The following is a 24,258-nucleotide window of genomic DNA, read 5'->3' as shown; positions in this document are numbered from 1 at the left end:
TATTTCACTCTCTACAAATACAAGTTGAAATAAATCTATTTCCACTGTAAATTTTTATCAGGTATTAATAATATTGGAAATTTATTGAAATGAAATTTTCCTATGCGAAAAACGCTACGATACAATTTTAGATGCCATTAATAGAAGGATAGAATCAAGATCACATGAAATTCTAGAATCACTTTACAAAGTCCACACTCAGGTGACTGCCTCCAGATTTGTTCACCATGCTATAGAAAGATGTTGCCACTCTGGAATGCAGAGAATAACAACAAACATGATTAGGGAGCTGGAGGCTAAGACATATGAAGAACATTTGCAGGAATTAGGTATGACTAGTCTGTAAAAAGAAGGCCTGGGGTGGGGCATGATGACAATGTTCTAATGTTGGGGCGATTCCCACAAAGAATAGGGACTTTTATAGAATATAGGAACAACTATACATTTTACAATTGGATGGGTAAACATGATAGTCTCTAATTGTGATACTGGAATCAGGGAGGGATGCTATGTTTCACAGACAAATATAATGTCAAATATAATCATATTTATTAAGAGGAAGAATTCAGACATTTTGTTTACAATGCTTCTTGCTTTAATTACTTTATATTAAATGCCAGTAGTGGTTGGTATTGAGAAAATTAGGAGTATGTTTATTTATTTTTTTATGATGAGGGTTGGATGTTGGGAGTTGGATTGTGGGTCTTATTTTTGATGCAATCAACATGGTAGTCAATGTATAAGTCAGTATCTCCTTCGTCTTGATATCTTTTAAGTTTTATCTGGGATTCCTGGGAGCAGGCTCATTACAGAATGAATAGGTCAGGTGAGTGAAATTTGTTATGGTTGGTTTGGGTTTTGGCAATTGAATTTATTGCATACATGAATCTGCATTTGCTGGACTCATTTTTGCAAATGACTCTACAAAATCACAGGTTTACTGAGCTGTACTGCTATGGCCGCCCAAAAATGCCAGTTTCTTTTCTCATCGTGGTTGAAGGATTTGTCCTTGTCTTATGAGGGAATTGTGAGTTATCTCTTGTTATCAAGCTTCCCCTCTTTCCACCAGTCAGTCCCTCTAAGACCAACAGTGCCATATCAGCCCTCCCCATAAGAAGAATAGAAAATAGGCAGAACTGTTCCCTCACTTCCTTGCACAGTGACATCACCACCGAAATCTGGCTTGAATTTTCAACTAGGTGGTGAAACTCAGAGGACTTCAGACTTGGGTGTCACCCAGATTGGTGAAACCAATCTGGGTGAAACCCAAGTCATGACTCTGTTAATAAATTAGAACTTTGAGGAATAATTTGCATCTAACTCTGTTTTAATTGTGGATGCTAATTGGAAGCCTGATAGAAAGATTAAAAACTCTATTGGCCTTCATTAGAGAAGGATGTGGAAAGCTATGTAACAAGCTCTCTAATTTGTGTTCCAGCTAAGTGCAGGCAAGGAAAGACCCCAAGTCAACTACACCAGGTGGCAGATCCTTCAGGACCCTGGAGATAGATCTCCATGGATTTCATCATAGAATTGCCTGAGAATTCTAGGAACACAATAATCTGGTTTGTCACAAATCACTTCTCAAAGTAGGTCCATATCATACCATGCCAAAAGATCCCAACAGCAAAAACCCAGCTAAGCTATTTTTACTACACATTAACACTTGTATGGTACTTCACAATATATTATTTCAGATAAAGCCAATGCAAGGATATGTTGATGAAATTTGGGTGTTACACTGCAAATAATTTAAATAATTTATTCTTAGTTGAAAATATAATTATAATTATTATAATTGAAAATATAAGTTGGCAATTCTTTTTTTTAAAATAATTTTTATTATATTACAAAAGTAAAAAAGGAAGAGCAGATATATCTTACTTTACACCACTATTTTGACATATACTTATAATTATATAATCATTGTGCTTATCTTCTTAATTATTTTGTACAGGTATTCCATGTCATTTCAAAACGAAAAAGTTGTTATATCAACTTTTTATAGTAGTACTATATTTATTTTCCATGAGATTTTCACAAAATTATATATGAATACTTTGAGCATGTGTACCAATCATTTACTATATGTATGTTATGTGAAGACAGAGAATGCCAAACCTTTTAAAAAATTACCTTAACCTCAATATACTATATGTCCAATAAGAGACTTCTTGATCTGGATTTTTGTACATCTCATGTGAAAATCATTAAAATAATGTAAATAAAATTATTTCTTCTGCCAAAACCAGATGCATTTGAAAGTCACAGAAAGCATCAATTACATTAAAATAATTATATACAGTATTTATGTGCAAACAGCTTTTGTTTACATAAGGTCTTTCCCCCCGATCTGGCTAACATTAGATAGCATAAGGCATAGATTATACTAAAAATCCTGCACTTATGCACAAAGAACTTTTTAGTCTTATGAAATATAGTTGAAAATCTGGGTAACATTAGACATACATTGGTATATCAGAAGGTGTTAGGACAGGGTTTTCTTCAAATTTACTTTTAATAAAATTGTAAAGGAGGTGAGATGCCATCCCACCAATGGTGAAGTCTCCAGGCTGGTACCACTCATGTGGAACAAGGAAAGCATCACTTGCAGAGCATTTCAGAGTAACTACTTTGTGTACCAAAAACACCACAAGAAAAATCTTCATATTTTTGTTATTGTGAAAATGGTTTCCCTTCCATCCTACCAATCAGAAAGTACATATAATCCAATACTTCGTCTAAAGATTGATCCAAGGATGATATCTGACAATGCACCTAATGAGAAAATATATTATTGGAAGGTCCGTGTGAGCACAAATTTGTATCCTGAATTCCACGTGTATTTGAACAGATACTCTGGCAGAAGAGAGCAAAGAGTAAAAACCAGAAGCAATGAGCCTGACAGAGCTGTTATTATCCTTGTGCCAAACTTCCTGTGCTTCAAATGTTTCTTTATATTCATGATGTTACCTTGACAGTTTTTGAATATTATTATCTTCTGTGCAGCCTAAGAAAATATGGCGATTCCTGTAGGAGATAATCATTTTGTTTTTATGAGATAATAATTGGCCAATGGGTCATTTTGGCTAATGAGTCTTTTTTTTTTAATGAGCAAATACCAATGAAAATAATATAAGGCAGATTTGCTATAAAATATATGCTTAGTTGTTGAAATTGTTGAAAGTGTTTTTTGAATCTACAAATGTTTATTTTCTATCATTTTTTCAGAAAATAGAATATGACCATATCCAGCAGATATCAGTCTGTTTTGTGAGGAGTAAGGAGCAGGACAAAGCTAAGAGACGAATTTCAGCCGTCAGCAAACTACAATGAAAAATGGGGTGGACTTGCTGTAATTAACATTAATGACCCCAGGTGTTACCCCACTGACTCAGCAGGAAGTTTGAACACAGCTTGCGCCAGCACTCCACACCCACCCACCAGTATTTATAGAGGGAAGTCAGCTCAGGTCTCGCTGTGTTTGGCCTGGCACAAGGACAAAAGCAACAGCCTGAAGATGACGAGTGGGACCTCGTTGAAACGTCACCAGAAATCTCTGAAACTTACACGGGAAGAAATATATGCACACATACACACACACATACATACACACACTCCTCCATACCACTTTTTCAATACAGTACAAAATACCTTCTATTCATGTTACAACAAAAACAGTATTTCATTAGTCAGTCATATATATAATCAAAAAATAAATACATTTCTAATTCCAAACTGTTTACTTTCGGTACATATCACACTCCCAAACACCAGCCTCAAATTTTGTCATCTAGATAACCAATTTTCTACTAATTAAACTCACCATGGGCACATGCACTGTGCACTGTTATATGTTCGTTCTATGTAATTATTTTATAAAATCAATAAAAAAATTATTTTTTAAAAAAAATAATTAAACTCACCATTAATTTCCTTTTAACATTGTTAACTCAATATTATTATCATACAAATCTAAATAAGCCATCATGCCTACTCCTCTTTCTTATACATGTTTCTTTTAAAATAAAAAGCTTTATATAACCTTCTCCTAATTAATAAAAATAGAGAGGTAAAAAACAAATCCACATATCTACTATTAAAATCAAAGAATTCCAAAAGAAAAAAAAACACTTATTAATTCATACTTTCAAATCTTAATTTCTTATATATTTATAATCAAATTAACCTCTTTGCTCTTATCTATTCACTAGTTCTCACATTAAAATTTAATTCCAAATCAATCTAACATTCAATCAATTTACTATTCAGCCACTTAATAAATTACTATTATTAACTTTTATCTGTCTTTTGCATTTTCAGTTTGTAATCTATAATTCATTTTACAAAATCATTAAATAATAATTTCCATACTTCTAGTTCTTATAAAAATCAGCTTGTTTCTTATGTAAATATTCCATTAGAATTATCTATATATTTCTAATACAATTGTACAAATTAGTCCATTACTACTTCAAAGCAACACCCAAATATATCTAAATAATAGGGGGAAATCTATTTTTAACTTACTAATTAGTCAATCACCATTTTTCAAATTGCCAACATTCCTGCCTAACTTCAGAATTTTTCTTTCTTGTCTTTTTCTACTCCTCTAATTTCTTCTTTTTCCTTCTCCTCCTTAAATGTTCAGTCTTTACAACTTTTTAAATTACTATTTCAATTTCTTTCTTACTCTGCCAACTCCAATGTATCAGATCACATCTATTCCATTTATTATTAGTTCTTATCTTAAATATGTGACCATCAACTCCCTTGTTAATCAAACCATTTTCTAATTCCTTTATCCTTCTATCTCCCTTTTCCTCTTCTTCTACTACTTTGATTATTATTAAATCGTCTGAATCATCAATCACATATCTTTTAATCTGACCATTTTGAGATTGTCCATTTTGAATCAATTTATTATTTCCATCACTTCCTGTATGTTGATCAATCTGTTCATCGTTCTTTCTGTATTTCCCTCCATTTTATCATAATCATCTTCTTTTGGTAATCTTTACAGATTGTTTATACTTTCAATTAAGGATTTAGTGTTGTTTCTCATTTCCTCTTTCTATTCTTTAATACTTTTACATAAGTCATTACATAAATCTCTTATTTCTTGGGTCTCCATCTTTCCTTAATTTTACCAAAAGCTGCCCAGTGGGTCTCTATACAGCCTAAAACATAAAAACCTCAAAAGAAACCAGTCTCCTTTCTTTCTTTCTTTCTTTCTTTCTTTCTTTCTTTCTTTCTTTCTTTCTTTCTTTCTTTCTTTCTTTCTTTCTTTCTTTCTTTTCCTTTACCCCCTTTTGGGTTCATATAAGTTCAGGACAAAAATATTTTATCTCAGTTCTCAGCTCCCCTTTATCAGTTATTATATAAACAGTTTGCCTAACTCCATTGCATCGAGGTCACATCTGGTGAAGCATACATTCCAAGCAAATGTCACCTCAACTTCACCAGCAGATGTCAGCACCACGCAGTCTACAGTTGCCTTCCTTTCTTTTAAGTTCAAGTACTATCAAAATGATTACTTTAAAATCAATTTTATCTCATTTCTAAATCCACAACAAATTTTAAAACCCTTGAGCTTCATTTAGCTTTTAATGTCCACTTAGCACTAATTAAAGAGTTCTAATGGTAATACAGCACTTCCTCACTTCCACATTAGCTTGTCTCCCAATCACAAACAAAAGTAGTTCTTTAAAATATTTTCCCCTCCAGCAAAGTAGCTCACCTTCTTCTCCAAAGCACTTCTTCTCTGCAACCTCCAGCACAAAAACTTGCATTCCCTCTCTTCCCAGATGACATCTTTCACTCTTTCTCTATCTGTTCATTACATAGTCATAGAACCCATACCGTTTTTCTGACATGAATACCCTCGAAAATGTCCAGAGATACTTCACCAAATTTTGCAGCTGCTTTTTGTATGGTTTTTAAACTTTCAATTCTTAAACCACTTGATAAATGCAGTAAAAAGTTACTGGTAATTACATTTGATGAGCATGATATAGATATAGATATAGACATAGATGGTTAGATAGGTAGGTAGATTGATAAAGAGATAGCCAGACAGACTGATGATAGACAGATAGAGGGATAGATAGATATAGATATTCAGACAAACAGATTGATCTAATAAAATATCCATACAGAAACACACACGAACAGAAGATGGGTGAGGGATGCAGAGGTTCTGACCGGTTATTTGGAACTTTTAGTAAACTGCTGCTCACATGTCATGCAGTCGGTTCTGTCAGTGTCAGTACGTGAGCATCACCATCTTGTTTTTTGCTTCTGGTTTTCAGCACTGCATATGTGTGCGTACCCTTCTTGGGAGGAAATGAACTGGTGAGGTTGACCCAGACCTGAAGGGAGGCTGAGAGGGAAAGAGAAAAAGTAGGGAAAGAGAGAGAAACACTTAAGTTTAAATTACTCTTGATAGGAGACTTTCCATTGAATAGTAGAAAAGATTGATACAAGGAATAGAGGATTCTATCTGTTCCTCTGGAGAAAAATCTGAAAGCTCAAAAGAACACAACTGAAGAGTGTTGTGATGTGGAAATGATTAAAAATTGGTCTGCCATCACTATGCTAGTGACTATTTGCACTTAGAGATACAAGATGAGGGGAAAGAAGAAGCTCACAGAGATATTTTAGTTCCTTGAAGAGAGCAAAATTGGACCCCTTCTTGTGGACATTGTGGGAAAAAGACTATTACACAAAGACAAAACCAGCTCCATTCTAAAATCCATTGTGTTTATCTTGATGAATGAGAATGAACAAAAATGGGGGTGGGGAAAGGGTGTGTGTAGCCAATATCACAGCATAAGAAGGTCTGATGTGCTCTGTGGGGGTCCCCAAATCCCAGCAGCTGGGGAACCTATAACCAATTGGAATCAGGTCAGATGTGCCTTGGAGGGGCAATGGAGAACAGAGGCACAAGTCAGGGTTGAGGGGGCCAACAACACCCCAGAGAACTGACAGCAGCCTCTCGGCCAGCAGCTGAGTAAGACTTTGTCACTATTAGCTGAGATGGCCAGAAATGGACTGATGGAAAGGAGAGATCATGGGACATCTGAGAGACAAGATCTAAGTGTTTGTGATGGAGAGAGGTGAAAAAGTGCTGAAGCTGAATTGTTTTGTCATATGGGGAATTGACATCACCATCTGCTGATAAAAAGAAAGTACTGCAACACTGTGGAAGCATGTATCATATTTTTCGGCATATAAGCCGCCTAGATTTTAGAGAAGAAAAACAAGGGAAAAAGTATTCTGAACCAAATGGTGTAGTATTCAATAGTAATAGTAATCTCTCCAGCCACAAGTGGGTGGGTTTTGTGGCTCCCAGTGTTTTCTGTGGGAAATGTCTCCCTTCCTTCTTCCCTTCCTTCCTTCCCTCCCACTCTTCCTCCCTCCTTCCTTCCTCTCCACTTCTCTCTTTCCCTCCCTCTGTCTTTCCCTTTTCTTTCCCTCCAAGTCTCTCTCTCCTTCTCTCTCATTATCTCCCTCTCTCTCCTCCTTCTCTCTCTCATATTTTCTCTCTCCCCCTTTTGCTCTCATTTCTCACTTTCATTTCTGATTTTCTCTAGTTCCTCTCCCTCTCCCTCTTTCTTTCTCTCCCCTTCTCTATCTCATTTATTTCCCTCTTCTCTCTCTCTCATTCTCTCCCTCTCTCAATCTTTCTCTCATTTCTCTATCCCTTCTCTGATTTGCCTGTTTCTATGTCTTTTCCAGTGTGTGGGCATGTAGCTGAAAGGGTGCTTTTTTCTTCGGCTCGTCACTGCGATCGCAGGCCGACGAGCTGGGCAGAAAGAGGTATGCATGTGGTGCATCCCCAGTGATGGCAGAGAAGCCACCGAAACCAGGAATAACCCCCCCCCTCACAATACCGAGCTCCTGGGATTGCAGTGATCACTAGGAGCCATTTGAAGATTTGACAGGGAGTGAGGGAGGTTAGCTGGTATGATTAGTTTGCTTGGTGGCAAGCGTGGGTCCCAAGGGTGGGATGGCAGGCCATGGCGGGAGGGTCTGGGCCCATCACTTAACCCCTGTTAATTACCCATTTTTTCCAGGGCTCTGAGGGGGTTGGGGGCAGTTTCAGGGTCTTGCTTGCCAACCACAGGGCCTTCTTTTGATCCACGCATCAACTGTAGGGCTCAGCAATTGCCTCACTGCCCCTCCATCCCCATTCCCAGCAGAGGCACCATGCCTTAGAACACTGGGGCAGGGACAGTTTGTGTATATGTGTATGACGGAAACTGCAGTGGGGACTTCCTTCAGGGGAGCATGGCTGGGTCTCTGCCAGGCAGCCATTGCAGTGAAGGGCAAGATGAAGCCCGCTGCTCTCTGCAGTGTCCCTGGGCTGGTGGCTTCAGCCACTTGACTCCTTTTGCAGCTCTGCCCACACAGCCCAGGGCTGGTGGCAGGGGCCTCTGAAGACCACACAGGTCTTGAGGCAGAGGCAGCCGGTTCCGAGGGCACTCAGAATGAAGCCACTTGGAATGAAGCCACCTCAGCCAAGCCAGGCGAGCGGCTGTGGCAGGGACTGGTCAGATGCTGCCTGTCCCCGGCTGAGAGAGCATTGCTCCGAGTGCCCTCGGACCTGCCCGCCCCTGCCTCAGCTGAGCCCCTGACTTGTACAGCCCAAGCACTGTGGGGAGGGTCTTGGAGTGCCCGCTGAAGCAGAGGAGAAAGGTCTCCTGGGCTGTTATACCAGTGTAGCCACTGCCACCTCCTCTGCTGCACCAACAAAGGACTTGCACCTCTGGCTGCACCTGCTGCCGCTGTTCTCTCACTACAGAATAAAGGGATTTACTGCCTGGCTTGGCTGAGGCAGAGGAGGGGAGGTCCAAGGGTGCTTGGAGCGAAGCCGCCTCAGCTGAGCTGGGTGAGCAGCTATGGCAGGGTCCGGTCAGGTGTCACCTCTACCCAGCTCAGGCAGCTTCCCTCCAAGCATCCTTCACCAACTGCCACACCCTCCCAAAAGCAACCCCAAAGGTGGGAGATTGGGATGGGGGCCGATGGAGCCAAGCTCCCTCCTGCCGGATGATCAGGGCCGGCTGAGGCAGCTTTACTCCAAGAGAATTGGCACCTGACCAACCCATGCCACAGCCACTAACACGAGTCAAGCCCACCACCCAACAACATGGAGCCTGTGCGAATTACGGTTCTGCCCCCTGTACCGACATTCTCAGATACTGCAGCAGCGGCAGCCTGGGACATGGACATGACATTCCCAGTACTGCTACTCCCTGAAGGGAAGCTTCCGGAGCCATCTCAGCAGTTGCCACTGCCACTGCCTCCCATCCCACCACCTCAGGAGCATTCGATGTATAAGACACACCCAATTTTTAAAGCACTTTTTGTTGTAAAAAGGTGTACCTTATACACCAGAAAATATGGTATTTGCTGACAGCTGAAGATTGACCTTGAATATAAAGAAGATATCTAAGAACTTGAAAGAATTTAAAAGCATTGTGTATTCTGCTATTGTGTTTGATGGTATAATGTTTTGGTGATAGAAGATAAGAGGCATTTGAACTGCACTGGACTAGACTGGAACATAAAGAGACAAAAAGACTATATGGACTTGAGTTTTAAATAAAACATTTTTGAACTTTGCAAATTGTGAATCTGACAATATGGAGGCAAATATTTATGGAGAATTGGCTGGGATGTTAAAATATATTTATGAAGATATATTGAATTGGGGGTTTTTATATTGTGTTTAAAAAATATTGTGGCTCTAAGCCAATTTTGCAGAGAAATATAACTTTGAGTTTCATAATCCTCAGTCTGTGTGTGTGTTTATACACTGCCTTGTGGTCTGTCAGGCAGGAAAGTTATAAATTAATTCTTGAACCCTAGGGAGTTTGGCTAAGGGATAATAATGGCTCCAGCAGACTCATTGCTACAAGTTTCCTCCCTCCTTCCTTCTTTTCCAGAACATCTATTTAATTCTAATGATCGTATAAAATTTGTACACACATGGAACTTCAAATTGAAAATGATGGGATTTCTGACTAGGTGCATTGTCAGATATGAACCTTGGCATCATTGTTGAATGAACCACTGAAATATAAACTTCCTTATGGACAGGAGACACAAATATTTTCACAATGACAAATGCCTGAAGATGTTGTTCCTTCTGATGCTCTTGGTGCATAAAGCAGTTACCCTGAGCTGCCCTACGAGTGATGCTTTCCCAATTCCCCATGAATGGTACCAGCCTGGTGACTTCATTGTGGCTGGGATGGTGTTTCAGATAATTCACAATGTTTTTGGAATTGAATTTAAAAAATATCCACCTCTAAAACGTTATGATTTACCACTGTAAGGATTTTTTTCATTCATTTTTTAATCCTAGCCATATCTCCCAAAATTGTTTCTTTGGCTAATAGTTCTGTGAGAATAAATGCATGTTTTTAATATAAAATTACTATTGCTTCCTTGTCTTTGAAGCATATTTGCTTGTGGGAAAAATAATTTTCCTTCCATTGTATTAAAGTCTTACTCACAAAATTTATGAAATCATGGTGCACGAAATCTGTTGGAGAACATTTAGGCTATATAATTATTTATTAGATTTGTATGCCGCCCCTTTCCGTAGACTTGGAATTATCTAGTCTATGTAGTCACTCCTTGCATAACTTACATGCATTAATATAATGATACTTGCTGGCTATATTCTATTTTGTGCCAAACTGATAGAAATAAATGTGAGAGCTTGTGGGGAAAAAATCAGACTTTTATTATATACCTATTTGTTTCAAATCAGGGAAACACTTTAGATTTTTGAAAACTATACAAATTATTGAGTGGGTTACAAAGGATTTCATTTTATAACTTACAACAGAGACATAAAATATTATACACCAGAAAATATGGTATTTGCTGACAGCTGAAGATTGACCTTGAATATAAAGAAGATATCTAAGAACTTGAAAGAATTTAAAAGCATTGTGTATTCTGCTATTGTGTTTGATGGTATAATGTTTTGGTGATAGAAGATAAGAGGCATTTGAACTGCACTGGACTAGACTGGAACATAAAGAGACAAAAAGACTATATGGACTTGAGTTTTAAATAAAACATTTTTGAACTTTGCAAATTGTGAATCTGACAATATGGAGGCAAATATTTATGGAGAATTGGCTGGGATGTTAAAATATATTTATGAAGATATATTGAATTGGGGGTTTTTATATTGTGTTTAAAAAATATTGTGGCTCTAAGCCAATTTTGCAGAGAAATATAACTTTGAGTTTCATAATCCTCAGTCTGTGTGTGTGTTTATACACTGCCTTGTGGTCTGTCAGGCAGGAAAGTTATAAATTAATTCTTGAACCCTAGGGAGTTTGGCTAAGGGATAATAATGGCTCCAGCAGACTCATTGCTACAAGTTTCCTCCCTCCTTCCTTCTTTTCCAGAACATCTATTTAATTCTAATGATCGTATAAAATTTGTACACACATGGAACTTCAAATTGAAAATGATGGGATTTCTGACTAGGTGCATTGTCAGATATGAACCTTGGCATCATTGTTGAATGAACCACTGAAATATAAACTTCCTTATGGACAGGAGACACAAATATTTTCACAATGACAAATGCCTGAAGATGTTGTTCCTTCTGATGCTCTTGGTGCATAAAGCAGTTACCCTGAGCTGCCCTACGAGTGATGCTTTCCCAATTCCCCATGAATGGTACCAGCCTGGTGACTTCATTGTGGCTGGGATGGTGTTTCAGATAATTCACAATGTTTTTGGAATTGAATTTAAAAAATATCCACCTCTAAAACGTTATGATTTACCACTGTAAGGATTTTTTTCATTCATTTTTTAATCCTAGCCATATCTCCCAAAATTGTTTCTTTGGCTAATAGTTCTGTGAGAATAAATGCATGTTTTTAATATAAAATTACTATTGCTTCCTTGTCTTTGAAGCATATTTGCTTGTGGGAAAAATAATTTTCCTTCCATTGTATTAAAGTCTTACTCACAAAATTTATGAAATCATGGTGCACGAAATCTGTTGGAGAACATTTAGGCTATATAATTATTTATTAGATTTGTATGCCGCCCCTTTCCGTAGACTTGGAATTATCTAGTCTATGTAGTCACTCCTTGCATAACTTACATGCATTAATATAATGATACTTGCTGGCTATATTCTATTTTGTGCCAAACTGATAGAAATAAATGTGAGAGCTTGTGGGGAAAAAATCAGACTTTTATTATATACCTATTTGTTTCAAATCAGGGAAACACTTTAGATTTTTGAAAACTATACAAATTATTGAGTGGGTTACAAAGGATTTCATTTTATAACTTACAACAGAGACATAAAATATTGTTACTCATATATCAATGTTTGCACCATAAAAGAATTGTCAACTTGAACAAGGGGAAGGGGACACAATCTGAAGTTAGTTGGGGGAAAGATCAAAGGCAACATGAGAAAATATTATTTTACTGAAAGAGTAGTAGATCCTTGGAACAAACTTCCAGCAGACGTGGTTGGTAAATCCACAGTAACCGAATTTAAACATGCCTGGGATAAACATATGTCCATTGTAAGATAAAATACAGGAAATAGTATAAGGGCAGACTAGATGGACCATGAGGTCTTTTTCTGCCGTCAGTCTTCTATGTTTCTATGTTTCTATGTAACTTATTTTGTTCAATGGGGGGTGTTTAACCTATTTGCAGTGTAATAACCAAATTCTACCAGCATGCCCTCGCCTTGGCCTTTGCTGTGAAGGAGATCAATGAGGACTCCCAGATCCTACCTAACATCACTCTCGGGTTCCATATCTGTGACAGTTACTTCAATGCAAGGATGACCTATCGCAGCACTTTGGACCTGCTTTTCAAATCCCAAGAATTTGTCCTAAACTACAAGTGTGGTAGCCAGAAGAACCTCATGGCCATCATTGGGGGACTAGCTCCTGATACATCATCCTTTATGGCAGAAAGTGTACATGTCTACAAAATTCCACAGGTAGTTTGGGGTAGTGTGTGAGAGAAATTTATTTTGTAATTAATAGTAGACACTATTTGCTTGCCATCCCTTTCTGCAGGAATTAAATTAAATGCACTTTTATCATCCCTCTTCTGTTTTCCCCACCACTCAGTAGACTGGCTCAAGGTAACCAATTAAATTGAAATATTTTATTACAATCATACAGGTATTCTGACTTTCAACAAGCAATAGGTCACAACTCTTCTTACTATAATTTGCTTAGGGTAATATAAAAGTAGTTTAATGTAAAACTCAATTATTTTTCTTAGCAATTGTAGGATTAGTGTTGTAGGGTTAGTTAGTATTTTGCCATGAATTTCTGCAAGACTTCAATTGTGCTCTTTCCTATAGCTTCTGCAATTGTTCCCAGAACTCAATTGGGTTGGCTCAAAATAATCAGTCGAGAAAATCTAAATCTTTTATTACAATCATAGATTAGAAAATGTAAATGTTAATAATAAATTATGGTACAAAATTAATCCTATTTGAGAGGTTCACCTGATGTTTTGGATTGACCACTATCTGTGGTGAAATCTGGAGCTGTCAAGAGGAGGATAGAAAACACTGGCTACCACAAAAACATAGAAATATAGAGTGGGAAGATTTCTTGGAGGTCTTCTCATTCAATTTCCAGTTCAAGCAGGAGATCCAATACCATTTCAGATAAATTACTATCCAGTCTCTTTTTAAAGTCTCCAGTGATGGAGCACCTTCAACATCTGAAGGCAAGTTGTTCCACTGGTTAATTGCTTTTACTATTAGGAAATATCTCCCTAGTTCTAGTTTGCTTCTCTCCTTGGTTAGTGTCAGTCCATTGTTTCTCATGTTGTCTTTTTGATGCTTTGGAAAATAATTCTACCCCCTCATCTTTGTAGGAGCTCCTCCAATATTGGAACACTGCTCTCGTGTCTCATGGATTTAGGGATGATCTCCTTTCAGCCACTTCCCGCCCATCTCCACTGAAAGCTATCAGAATTTTACTGATCCCCTCAACTCAGCTCCAGATTCCAACAAGATACCTGATAATAGCTTATAATTCCCCTTGGTATGTCTTGGTTGGGTTTGATAGTAATAACTGAGTTTAAAACAAAACTGATTTGCCTCAAAATTGTTAAAGGATTGGGGCTATGAGAAATTTTTGGAGATCTTTATAATAATTGTAATAAATTAGAGTCAGACTATCTACAAGGCTGTCTCCTGACACATACTTCCAATAAGATCACACATGGTTGGCCTTCTCCAGATCCCATCGACTAAGCAATGCAGGTTGGCAGGGCTGTGGAGGAGAGCCTTCTCTGGGGTTGTCCTGGCTCTGTGGAACCACTCCCCCATGATGTCCGTGCTGCTCCCACCCTACTGACCTTCCAAAAGTCTTTGAAGACCTGGATTTGCCAGAAGGCCTGGGGGACATGAACTTTTACAGCTGTCATGGCCAAATTGAATTGAATGGTATGCATATGTGTTGATTGGACTGTTTGAGTTGTGGGTTTATAACTGGGGTTTATCATTTTAATATTTATATTTGATTTCTTTTTTATTGTAATTTGTATTTTTAATATTGTTGTAAGTTTGGATTAAGTTTGGGTTGCATAGAAGTCTAATAAAATAAATAAAAATAAATAAATGAATAAAGACATGATTAACCCTTTCTATTCCTCCAGAATCTTGTGATCATAATTTATTTTATCTGTGATCTGATCATATTTTATTTTATCTGCTAGTGGGAAGGGAAAAAGGTAATTCAGTAAGTCTAATTCCTAAGAATCTTTTTCTTAGGCTAAGTAGACCTCACAAGTTCAATTTAAAAAGTTTCCAGATGAACATACAGGAACTCTGTATTGGGACATTGATTGTGATTGTAATATAGTTCTTTTTAAGATAAGAAAATATTTCATCATGAGATTTAATTACTTCTCTTTCTTCATCAGAATTGTCATAAGCTACATAGAATTGGACAAATGTTCAATATAGGCAGATCTTCTTTAAGATGTCTTCATATTTTTCCCATGATTTTAATGAATAATGATCTTCTCTTTTTTGTTTGTTTAGTTGACTTACGGTTCCTTTGTCCAAGAAGACTTACCAATTACTGAGTTATTTCCACTTTATTACATGGTCCCAAAAGAGGAGCATCAGTATACTGGACTTGTACAACTTCTTCTCCATTTTGGATGGATGTGGATTGGAGTCTTTGCATTTGAAAATAAGGAAGAACATGTTTTAAAGAAACTGCAGCCATTGCTTTCGATGAATGGGGTCTGTTTAGCTTTTACACAAAAAATTCCACAATATCTGAACATGGAAGACTTGCCTGAATTGTTTAAATCAATCTCAATTATTTATAATAAATTGATGGATCAAGAAGTGAATGTTTTTCTTGTCCACGGAGAATCCATTACAATAGTGTGGCTAAGAACTCTCATGTTTCTACGTGATCCTGAAAATAAAGAAAGTGCATTATTTAGGAAGGTTTGGATTTTGATGAATCCCATTGATTTCATCCTGATGGGATTTCAAAGGAGTTGGAATCTCCAGATGTTCCATGGGGCTCTTTCCTTTACTGTGCATTCAAGAGACATTCAGGGCTTCAAAGAATTTATTCAAGTCATCAAACCTTCAACCCACAAAGATGGATTTCTTCAAGAGGTTTGGCAACAAATGTTTGATTGTTCATTTTCAAAAAAAGAATTATATTTATCTACGATCAATGAAACCTGTACTGGAGAAGAGAAGTTGGAGAATCTGCCTGGTCCTCTTTTCGAATTCCACATGTCTGGCCAAAGCTACAGTATCTACAATGCTGTTTATGCAGTGGCAAATTCTTTGCATCAGGCAGTGAGATCAAAATCCCAACCAAGAGAGATTCAAAGGATTGAATTTCCAAATGTGCTACCTTGGCAGGTAATCTGTCCATGCCATACCTATCTTGCATTTCCATGATTATCCACAATCATCCACAATCTAATTTAGTTTATTTAGTTTGTTCTACGGCCACAAATCAATAGAGAGACTGAGACAAGAAAGCTATTAGTTTTATAAAATAAGAGGGTGGACCTAAATCAAGTCTTTCCTATTTTCAGTATAGTCAATGGGATTTATTGTATGCATCAATTTTCATTGTATAAATAACTTTTCACCTCCACATAGAATTGGTCTCTCATGAATTTATCCATCTGGTTCCAAGAAGAGTTCAATAGCATTGTGTCTGAAGGCACACTTTCTTCCTTTTGTGCCCCAAAAATATTTCTGAAATGTAGACATTTCATTTTTCTTATTAGCTCATGAATAATGATTCTTACCAGAGCCATGGTGGCGTAGTGCTTATAAAGCAGTATTGCAAGCTAATTGTGCTGACTGCTGGTTCCAGTAATTCAGCAGTTCAATTCCCACTGGATCAAGGTTTACTCAGCCTTCTGTCCTTCTGTGGTTGGTAAAATGAGGAGCCAGATAAGGGCAACATGACGAACCTGTAAATTGCTTAGAGAGGGTTGTAAAGCACTGTGAAGCAGTGTATAAGTTTAAGTGTCCCAAAGCTGCTTTTTCTGGAGATAACCAGACTTTCTAGATTTTATTTGAAGACATTTCACTTCCCATCGGACACTTGGTCATTTGCATTCTATTAGTAAATTGTTAAAGTTACATTATTATTATTATTATTATTATTATTATTATTATTATTATTATTATTATTATTATTATTATTATTTATTAGATTTGTATGCAGCCCCTCTCCAAAGACTCGGAGCTCCGAAGACTCAGAGCGGCTCACAACAACAGAACAGTACAAATCCAATGATACATGGAGGTTTATCTGATTCATTCAGATCACCTGAGTGGTGCAAATGGATGTGGGGCCTTCTTGGAACTGTTAAAAGAACTCTGTTGTAGATTGGAGATATGTGATGTTGTGTCCCTCCAGTTTCCCCTGGAAGTAACATTAAAAATACTAGAACAGATGTGTCTTCTTCTGAATTATACTCTAGATTATCTATATTTTAAGTAAACCTATTTGGTATTTCTTAGAGTCGTGGGAAGAAAGGTGAATGAAATTGTGGGTACTTTTCATTTTTATCCTTCCAACTCTCTCTCTCTTTCGTTCTCTTTCAAGTAGCTCCATTCATTTCTTCAGGGAATTTCTTTTAACAATTCAGCTGAGGAGAGAGTGTTCCTGAATCAGAAAGGGGAAGCCACAGGTGGATTCGACATCACCAATATGATCACTTTTCCAAATAGATCCTTTCAGAGAGTTAGAGTTGGAAAGCTTGTTCCTCATATTCCCAACGTGAATAAGTTTACCATTGATGAAGAGCTGATTGTGTGGCACCCAGCTTTTAACCAGGTGTGGGCTCATTTAATCAACTATTCCTTGATCCATTATGATCCAATATTGAACACAGTCCCTTTAGGAATCTAATTTGTGATTTTTGAAATGGCATATTCATTATAAATATTGTCAATGATCAAGTTTTAATCAAATTGACAAAATGTTACTAAAATTTAAAATTAATTTGTATTTGGGTTGCATTTCCAAATGGAATTACCGGAGTGACATTGTTTCCATAATATTGTAATCACATATATATATATATTTATTCACTCTGCCATTCTCCAAACACACCCTTTGCACATCCTTATAATGTTAACATTTAAATAGTATAAATATGTGATGGCTTAGTGGTTTAAAGACACTGAGCTTGTCAACAGGAAAGGGTCTGAGATCTGAGCACCATGCAATAGGTTGAGCTCCCATTCCTTGGAGAGGGGCGGCATACAAATCCAATAAATAAATAATAAATAAATAAATTCCTTCCTTCCTTCCTTCCTTCCTTCCTTCATTCCTTCTTTCTTTCTTTCTTTCTTTCTTTCTTTCTTTCTTTCTTTCTTTCTTTCTTTCTTTCTACCGTCCAATTAATCTCTCTTGGATTAGGCATAGAACCATGCTGGCCACATGACCATGAAACATATATTTGGGCAATGCTGTCTCCCTTGGGCAAGAAATGGAGATGATCATTGTGCCCCAGAATCAAACACAAATGGACAGGGAAACCTTTACCTTATCAATATACCTAGACTAATCCCCTAAAGGAATTCAAATATTCTTCACCCCCATCATAAAGAAGAACAACACAGATTGATTACAAATTTCTCTTTGCAAAAATCTTTTCTGTATATGACCAGGTACTTCCAATTTCTCTGTGTAATGACCATTGCTCCCCAGGATACTGGAAGAAAGGGTTGGAAGGAAAACAATTCTGTTGCTACAACTGTGTTCCATGTCCAGAAGGGAAGATTTCAAATGAAAACGGTAGGTGAGATATTCCAGCAAGTTCTCATTACATACATATGAGCAAATTGTAATATAGTAAGGTAGTCTAGCAAATAGTTTCGTGAGTTCTTCAAGGTGAATATTCATTTCAAGGCCTCTGAATCAAAATGCCCACAAGAGATTTCTTCTTTTTGTTTTGGAAAAAATTGGAAAATTGAAATGTTCTAAATTTTAATAATTTTGAAGGTGCTAGACAGGACTTATTTCAGTGAATAATTCCCTTCCCATTGTACTTCTTTTATGGTGGTCCTAGCTTATCCAATGGTGGAAAAACTTGATTTCCATAGAAACATAATACAAGTGGTAGGGGGGGAAAACTTGAGAGGGATAATGGCTGGAATCCATAAAGAATATTATTTTCAAAAATATGGAATGTATAAAAACATGCCTTGATTTTTTTTTTTTAGATATGGATGACTGTTTTCAATGTTCAGAAGATCATTATCCAAATAAAGGAAAGAAAGGATGCATCTTGAAACTGCTGGTCTTTCTAAGTTTTGAAGAAACTTTAGGAATTGGTTTAGCCTCCGCAGCTCTTGGTTTCTTCTTCTTGACATCTTGGGTACTTGGGACTTTTATTAAGCACAAGGATACTCCCATTGTGAGAGCCAACAACCGGTCTCTCACCTACACCCTGCTATTCTCTCTTCAGCTCTGTTTTCTCTCCTCTTTGCTCTTCCTAGGTCAACCTGGCAATGTGACATGTCTTCTCCAACAACCAACTTTTGGCAACACATTCCCTGTGGCTATTTCGAGTGTACTGGCCAAAACTATTACTGTGGTTGTGGCTTTCATGGCCACTAAACCAGGATCTCAGATGAGGAAGTGGGTGGGGAAAAGATTGGCTTTTTCAATTGTCCTCTCACTCTCTCTCTTACAAGTATGTATTTGTATTCTTTGGATGGCAACATTTTCCCCATTTCCTGAGTTTCACATGCACTCAGAGATCCAAGAAATGATTTTAAAATGTAATGAGGGTTCAGCTTTCTTCTTCTACTGTGTCTTGGGCTACATGGGTGTCTTGGCCATTGCCAGCTTTATTGTGGCTTTTCTTGCCCGTAAATTACCCGACAGCTTTAACGAAGCCAAGTTCATCACCTTCAGCATGTTAGCCTTTTGCTGTGTTTGGAGCTCTTCCTTTCCAGCCTATCTGAGCACAAAAGGCAAAGCTAGGGTAGCGGTGGAAGTTTTCTCCATCTTGTCCTCCAGTGCTGCATTACTGGGATGCATATTTTTTATTTATTTATTTATTTATTACTTAGATTTGTATGCCGCCCCTCTCCGAAGACTCGGGGCGGCTCACAACATGTAGTAACAAATCATAAGCAATCAGACAATTTAAAATATTTAAATATTTAAAAAAACCCATATGCTAACAGACACACACACAGACATACCATGCATAAATTAAACGTGCCCAGGGGGAGATGTTTCAGTTCCCCCATGCCTGACGGCAAAGGTGGGTTTTAAGGAGTTTACGGAAGGCAGGAAGAGTAGGGGCAGTCCTAATCTCCGGGGGGAGTTGGTTCCAGAGGGCCGGTGCCGCCACAGAGAAGGCTCTTCCCCTGGGGCCCGCCAACCGACATTGTTTAGTTGACGGGACCCGGAGAAGGCCAACTCTGTGGGACCTAATCGGTCGCTGGGATTCGTGCGGCAGGAGGCGGTCTCGGAGATATTCTGGTCCGATGCCATGAAGGGCTTTAAAGGTCATAACCAACACTTTGAATTGTGACCGGAAATTGATCGGCAGCCAATGCAGACTGCGGAGTGATGGTGAAACATGGGCATACCTAGGTTTTTTGCCAAAGTGCTACATCATTGTTTTCCGGTCTGAACTAAACCACAGAGAACAACTCATAAAAAGAATGCAGTACTTCATGGGTTCTTTCTAGTTATAGAAAATATTTGACTAAAAACATAGAGAGACTCTGCTATTATTATTTCATATTAGTATTCTAGATATCATTATTTATATCAAACAAGATTTTAGACAGTATTGCAATTATTATTAAAATTCATTATTGCCTATTGCAAATGATGTGCTCATTTCCTATATTTTCAGACATTCTCCAAGTGTTAGGCTGGAGGCATTTTAGTTTGGGTCTTTTACCTGCTACAATTTATGATATTTAAAATGTATTCTTGTTAGTGATGGATGAAACAAACTCACACAATTCAGGTTCGTACCAAATTTCGTACTGTTCGTGATACCAAACCCGAATTTTGTCAAAAATCCGTGCCAAATTTCGGGGTTCAGGCTGAATCCCACAATGTGGTGAAGCGACGGACCAATAAAATAAAATAAAAATTAAAAAATCCACAGACAACGTTGACATACTGACATTCCTTAAAATGAACCAGGCGTGGATCACAGAGGACATTGCTGTGCCACACCTGAGTGAGTGGTCAGAGTGTTCGCTACCAAGACCAACAGGTGTAAAATTCATGTTATGTATGTATATAGTCAGTTATATTTTTATGGTGAAAGTTTGGGTATAGTTTGTGTTTGACTAAAGTTTGTGTTCAATAAAATTATTTTTTGCACAGATTTGTTCTTAGAGCCTAAATGCATGTTCCTTCCAAGTTGTGTCAGCTATTGAAAATTTGAGATATCCATGTGTATTTTCATGGGAAAATTTTTAGTGTGTCCTGAGTTTGAATCCAGTCAATGGCTGTACTGTGCACCGGGCCAGAAAAAAAAATTATTTGGGAAAAATGGTCGCAGGGAGCCTAAATGCAGGGAGTCTTCAGAGAGGGGCGGCATACAAATCTAATAAACTATAAACTATGTTCCCTCCCAGAACTGCAACCATTTGTAAATCTGAGATATGCAGGCTTATAGTCATGGGAGAATTATTTTTTATAAAAAAGGACATTGCAGTGGCACTGCAAGCAAAAGGAAGTGAGGAATCCCATGCTGGGATTCCCGAGGTGGGGCTTTGACATCACGGAGACTCATTCCTGATGCGTGGCTTTATTTCCAGAAGTGTTCTGGTTTGGGTTTGACAAACATGGTTTGTGTTCTCTCTCTACCAATTGCAATTTTCTAGTGTGCCACTCTTGTCCAGTGTGCAAAGCCATCCAGCCATGGCAACAAAACAAGAGAAAGAGGAGGTGTCCAGGGCATCATTGCAGCTTACTGCAATGTAGAGTCTGAGAGTAAGGCTAGCGGGGAGGAGTCGGTGGAAGATGTCAGGGGTGATGACAAGGTGCTAGATCACACATGGACTGAAAACCCTCAGCATTCAGTCTGGTGTTATTACAGCCCACAGTGAGCAGTGACCCAGCGTGCCATATAGCGCATGCCCTCCAATCACACAGGATTGCTGTGCAAAATCTGATGGGTGGCTGCTGTTGCCTCCTCCTGCTTCTCTGCGTCCCCCTGTTCACCCTCTTGCAAATTTAATTTGTGGCCAACCACAGAGCCGCCTGCTTTCTCTGTCTTTCCTTTTTTTATGCTAGAAAAAGCCACTAGCACTGTCTCTCAATTTTATTTTTGGCCAACCATAGGGCTGCCTTCTTTCTCTGCCTTTACTTTTTACTTCAAACTCAACAAACTCAACGTCAACAAACTCAAACTCAACCCAGACAAGACGGAGTGGCTGTGGGTTTTGCCTCCCAAGGACAATTCTATCTGTCTGTCCATTACCCTGGGGGGGGGGAATTATTGACCCCCTCAGAGAGGGTCCGCAGCTTGGGCGTCTTCCTTGATCCACAGCTCACATTAGAAAAACACCTTTCAGCTGTGGCGAGGGGGGCGTTTGCCCAGGTTCGCCTGGTGCGCCAGTTGCGGCCCTATTTGGACCGGGAGTCATTGCTCACAGTCACTCATGCCCTCATCACCTCGAGGCTCGACTACTGTAACGCTCTCTACATGGGGCTACCTTTGAAAAGTGTTCGGAAACTTCAGATCGTGCAGAATGCAGCTGCGAGAGCAATTATGGGCTTCTCCAAGTATGCCCATATCACGCCAACACTCCGCAGTCTGCATTGGCTGCCGATCAGTTTCCGGTCACAATTCAAAGTGTTGGTTATGACCTATAAAGCCCTTCATGGCACCGGACCAGAATATCTTCGGGACCGCCTCCTGCTGCACGAATCCCAGCGACCGGTTAGGTCCCACAGAGTTGGCCTTCTCCGGGTCCCGTCGACTAAACAATGTCGTCTGGCGGGACCCAGGGGAAGAGTCTTCTCTGTGGGGGGCCCGACACTTTGGAACCAGCTCCCCCCTGAGATTAGGATTGCCCCCACCCTTCCTGCCTTTCATAAACTCCTTAAGACCCACCTTTGCCATCAGGCATGGGGGAACTAAAACACCTCCCCCTTGCCCATGTTGTTTTGTTGATTGATTGACTGTGTGCCTGTTTTTATATATAGTGTTTTTATGAGATTATTAATTTTAAATTGTAACTAGATGGGTGGGCATTGGATTTGGTATTATGTACTGTACTGTTTTTTATTATTGTTGTGAGCCGCCCCGAGTTTGCGGAGAGGGGCGGCATATAAATCCAATAAACCTAAACCATAAACCTAAACCTACTTTTTACTTTTTAATCTGAAGCATAAAGCTGATAATACTGATCACAGCGGCTAGAGACCGATAGCGCCACAGAGCACACGCCCTTCTATCACACGGGATTACTGTGAAAAAGGTGATGCCTACCGCATATCAGATTGCTTGGCAAAAGCTGGTGGGTGGCTGCCGCCTATCATATTGCTGGGCAAAAGCTGGTGGGTGGCTGCTGTTGCCTCCTCCTGCTTCTCTGCGTCCCCTGTTCACCCTCTTGCAAATTTAATTTTTGGTCAATCACAGGGCTGTTTTCTTTCTCTGCCTTTCCTTTCTCTATGTAATAAAAAGCCCAGCGCAGCAACCTCATACTTCAGAACAGCCATGGGGAAACAGCAGCAGGGGGTTCTAAAACTCATCTGCTTGGGTGAGTAGAAGTGAAGACCCACAGACTCCAGGAGAATACCACATCTGTTTTACATTTCTTTTTCAGCCTGTTCGGAAGCCCATTGGGGTGAGCTTCATTTGATCCCACCTAACACCAGAGGAGAAGGCGCGTCGACATGCGACAGGCCTGTACTACTATTGGGGGGGGCAGGTTATTTCGCCAATGCCTGTCCTCGCAAATGACGGAGCACGGCTGTCCAGACACCTCCTGGTCCTATTGTTGCCATTCCGACCCTTGCAGGACAGCTTCCAGAGTCTTCAACCAGTGTTCCATCCATAGTCCCGGATTCCCCATTGGCGGTTCCCATGCCCCTGGTTTCCCCGCCGGCTGTACAGTCGGGAAATGAGGGCAGTCCGGCTTGGTGGCAATGGTAGGTTGGGCTGGCATTTCATCGGCCAAGGATTCTTTGGATAATGACCCCGGAACATACTGTCACCTCACGATTAATGTCAAACTCCTTGTGGGTCATCATACCTTGTGTGACATTTTGCTTCCTGCACATGCGCGGGAAGCAAATCTCACTACAATGCATGCACATGTGCGCTGGGGTTGCAGAGCTCCACAGGAAGCGCACCGGTAGCAGTGGAAAGTGGAATCCGCCTCTGTATGCGACAACCCACGTGGCACACCAAATATGTTTCCTTGCTTTGACAACCCTACAGGTCAGTTCTGACCCAAATTTGGGTGCCCTGGCTGCTGCAGTTTGATGATTCCCTCATGAGCTCTGAGGAAAGTGACCATCTTGTCCAGGCTCCAGCTCTTCCTTGCTCTTGGAATAAATTGGAACTTGGAGGAAACTTTTGCTTCAGGCTCTGATTTAAACTTAAATGTTATTTGGAACCCTGGCAGTATGGTTGGTTAGAACAGAGAAATAAAATGTATAAAAATAAATGTTAATAACCATATGAAACATATGAAACAGTAATGTTAAAAATCTTTATTGATAT

At 39.0% G+C, this 24,258-nt stretch overlaps 2 protein-coding genes across 2 annotated transcripts in view; one reads left to right on the top strand and one right to left on the bottom strand.

The window, feature by feature from the left end:
* The window catches only part of LOC139154299 (uncharacterized), a 1,065,525-nt gene that overhangs the window by 675,012 nt on the left and 366,255 nt on the right, over positions 1-24,258 (bottom strand). The gene's annotated exons all lie outside the window — the stretch shown is intronic.
* Positions 11,753-20,248, top strand: LOC139153187 (vomeronasal type-2 receptor 26-like). Its single transcript, XM_070726822.1, has 7 exons — positions 11,753-11,823; positions 12,718-13,009; positions 15,080-15,931; positions 17,142-17,369; positions 18,209-18,335; positions 18,764-19,586; positions 20,152-20,248. Exons 2-7 carry the CDS (start codon positions 12,848-12,850, stop codon positions 20,246-20,248), a joined length of 2,289 nt encoding a protein of 762 aa, XP_070582923.1. The 5' UTR covers positions 11,753-11,823; positions 12,718-12,847.

Source organism: Erythrolamprus reginae, chromosome Z, assembly GCF_031021105.1.
Source record: "Erythrolamprus reginae isolate rEryReg1 chromosome Z, rEryReg1.hap1, whole genome shotgun sequence".
Taxonomy (NCBI): domain Eukaryota; kingdom Metazoa; phylum Chordata; class Lepidosauria; order Squamata; family Dipsadidae; genus Erythrolamprus; species Erythrolamprus reginae.
The sequence above is the reverse complement of the archived record's forward strand: the minus strand, read 5'-3'. Positions and strand labels throughout refer to the sequence as shown.

What these genes read in the sequence shown, in the direction of transcription:
- LOC139153187 (XM_070726822.1), top strand. Translation starts at nt 12,848, where the DNA reads ATGACCTATCGCAGCACTTTGGACCTGCTTTTCAAATCCCAAGAATTT. An exon ending in ATGTCTACAAAATTCCACAG is followed by an intron (nt 13,010 to 15,079) that starts GTAGTTTGGGGT and finishes TTGTTTGTTTAG; the next exon opens with TTGACTTACGGTTCCTTTGT. An exon ending in GCTGCATTACTGGGATGCAT is followed by an intron (nt 19,587 to 20,151) that starts ATTTTTTATTTA and finishes GGCATACCTAGG; the next exon opens with TTTTTTGCCAAAGTGCTACA.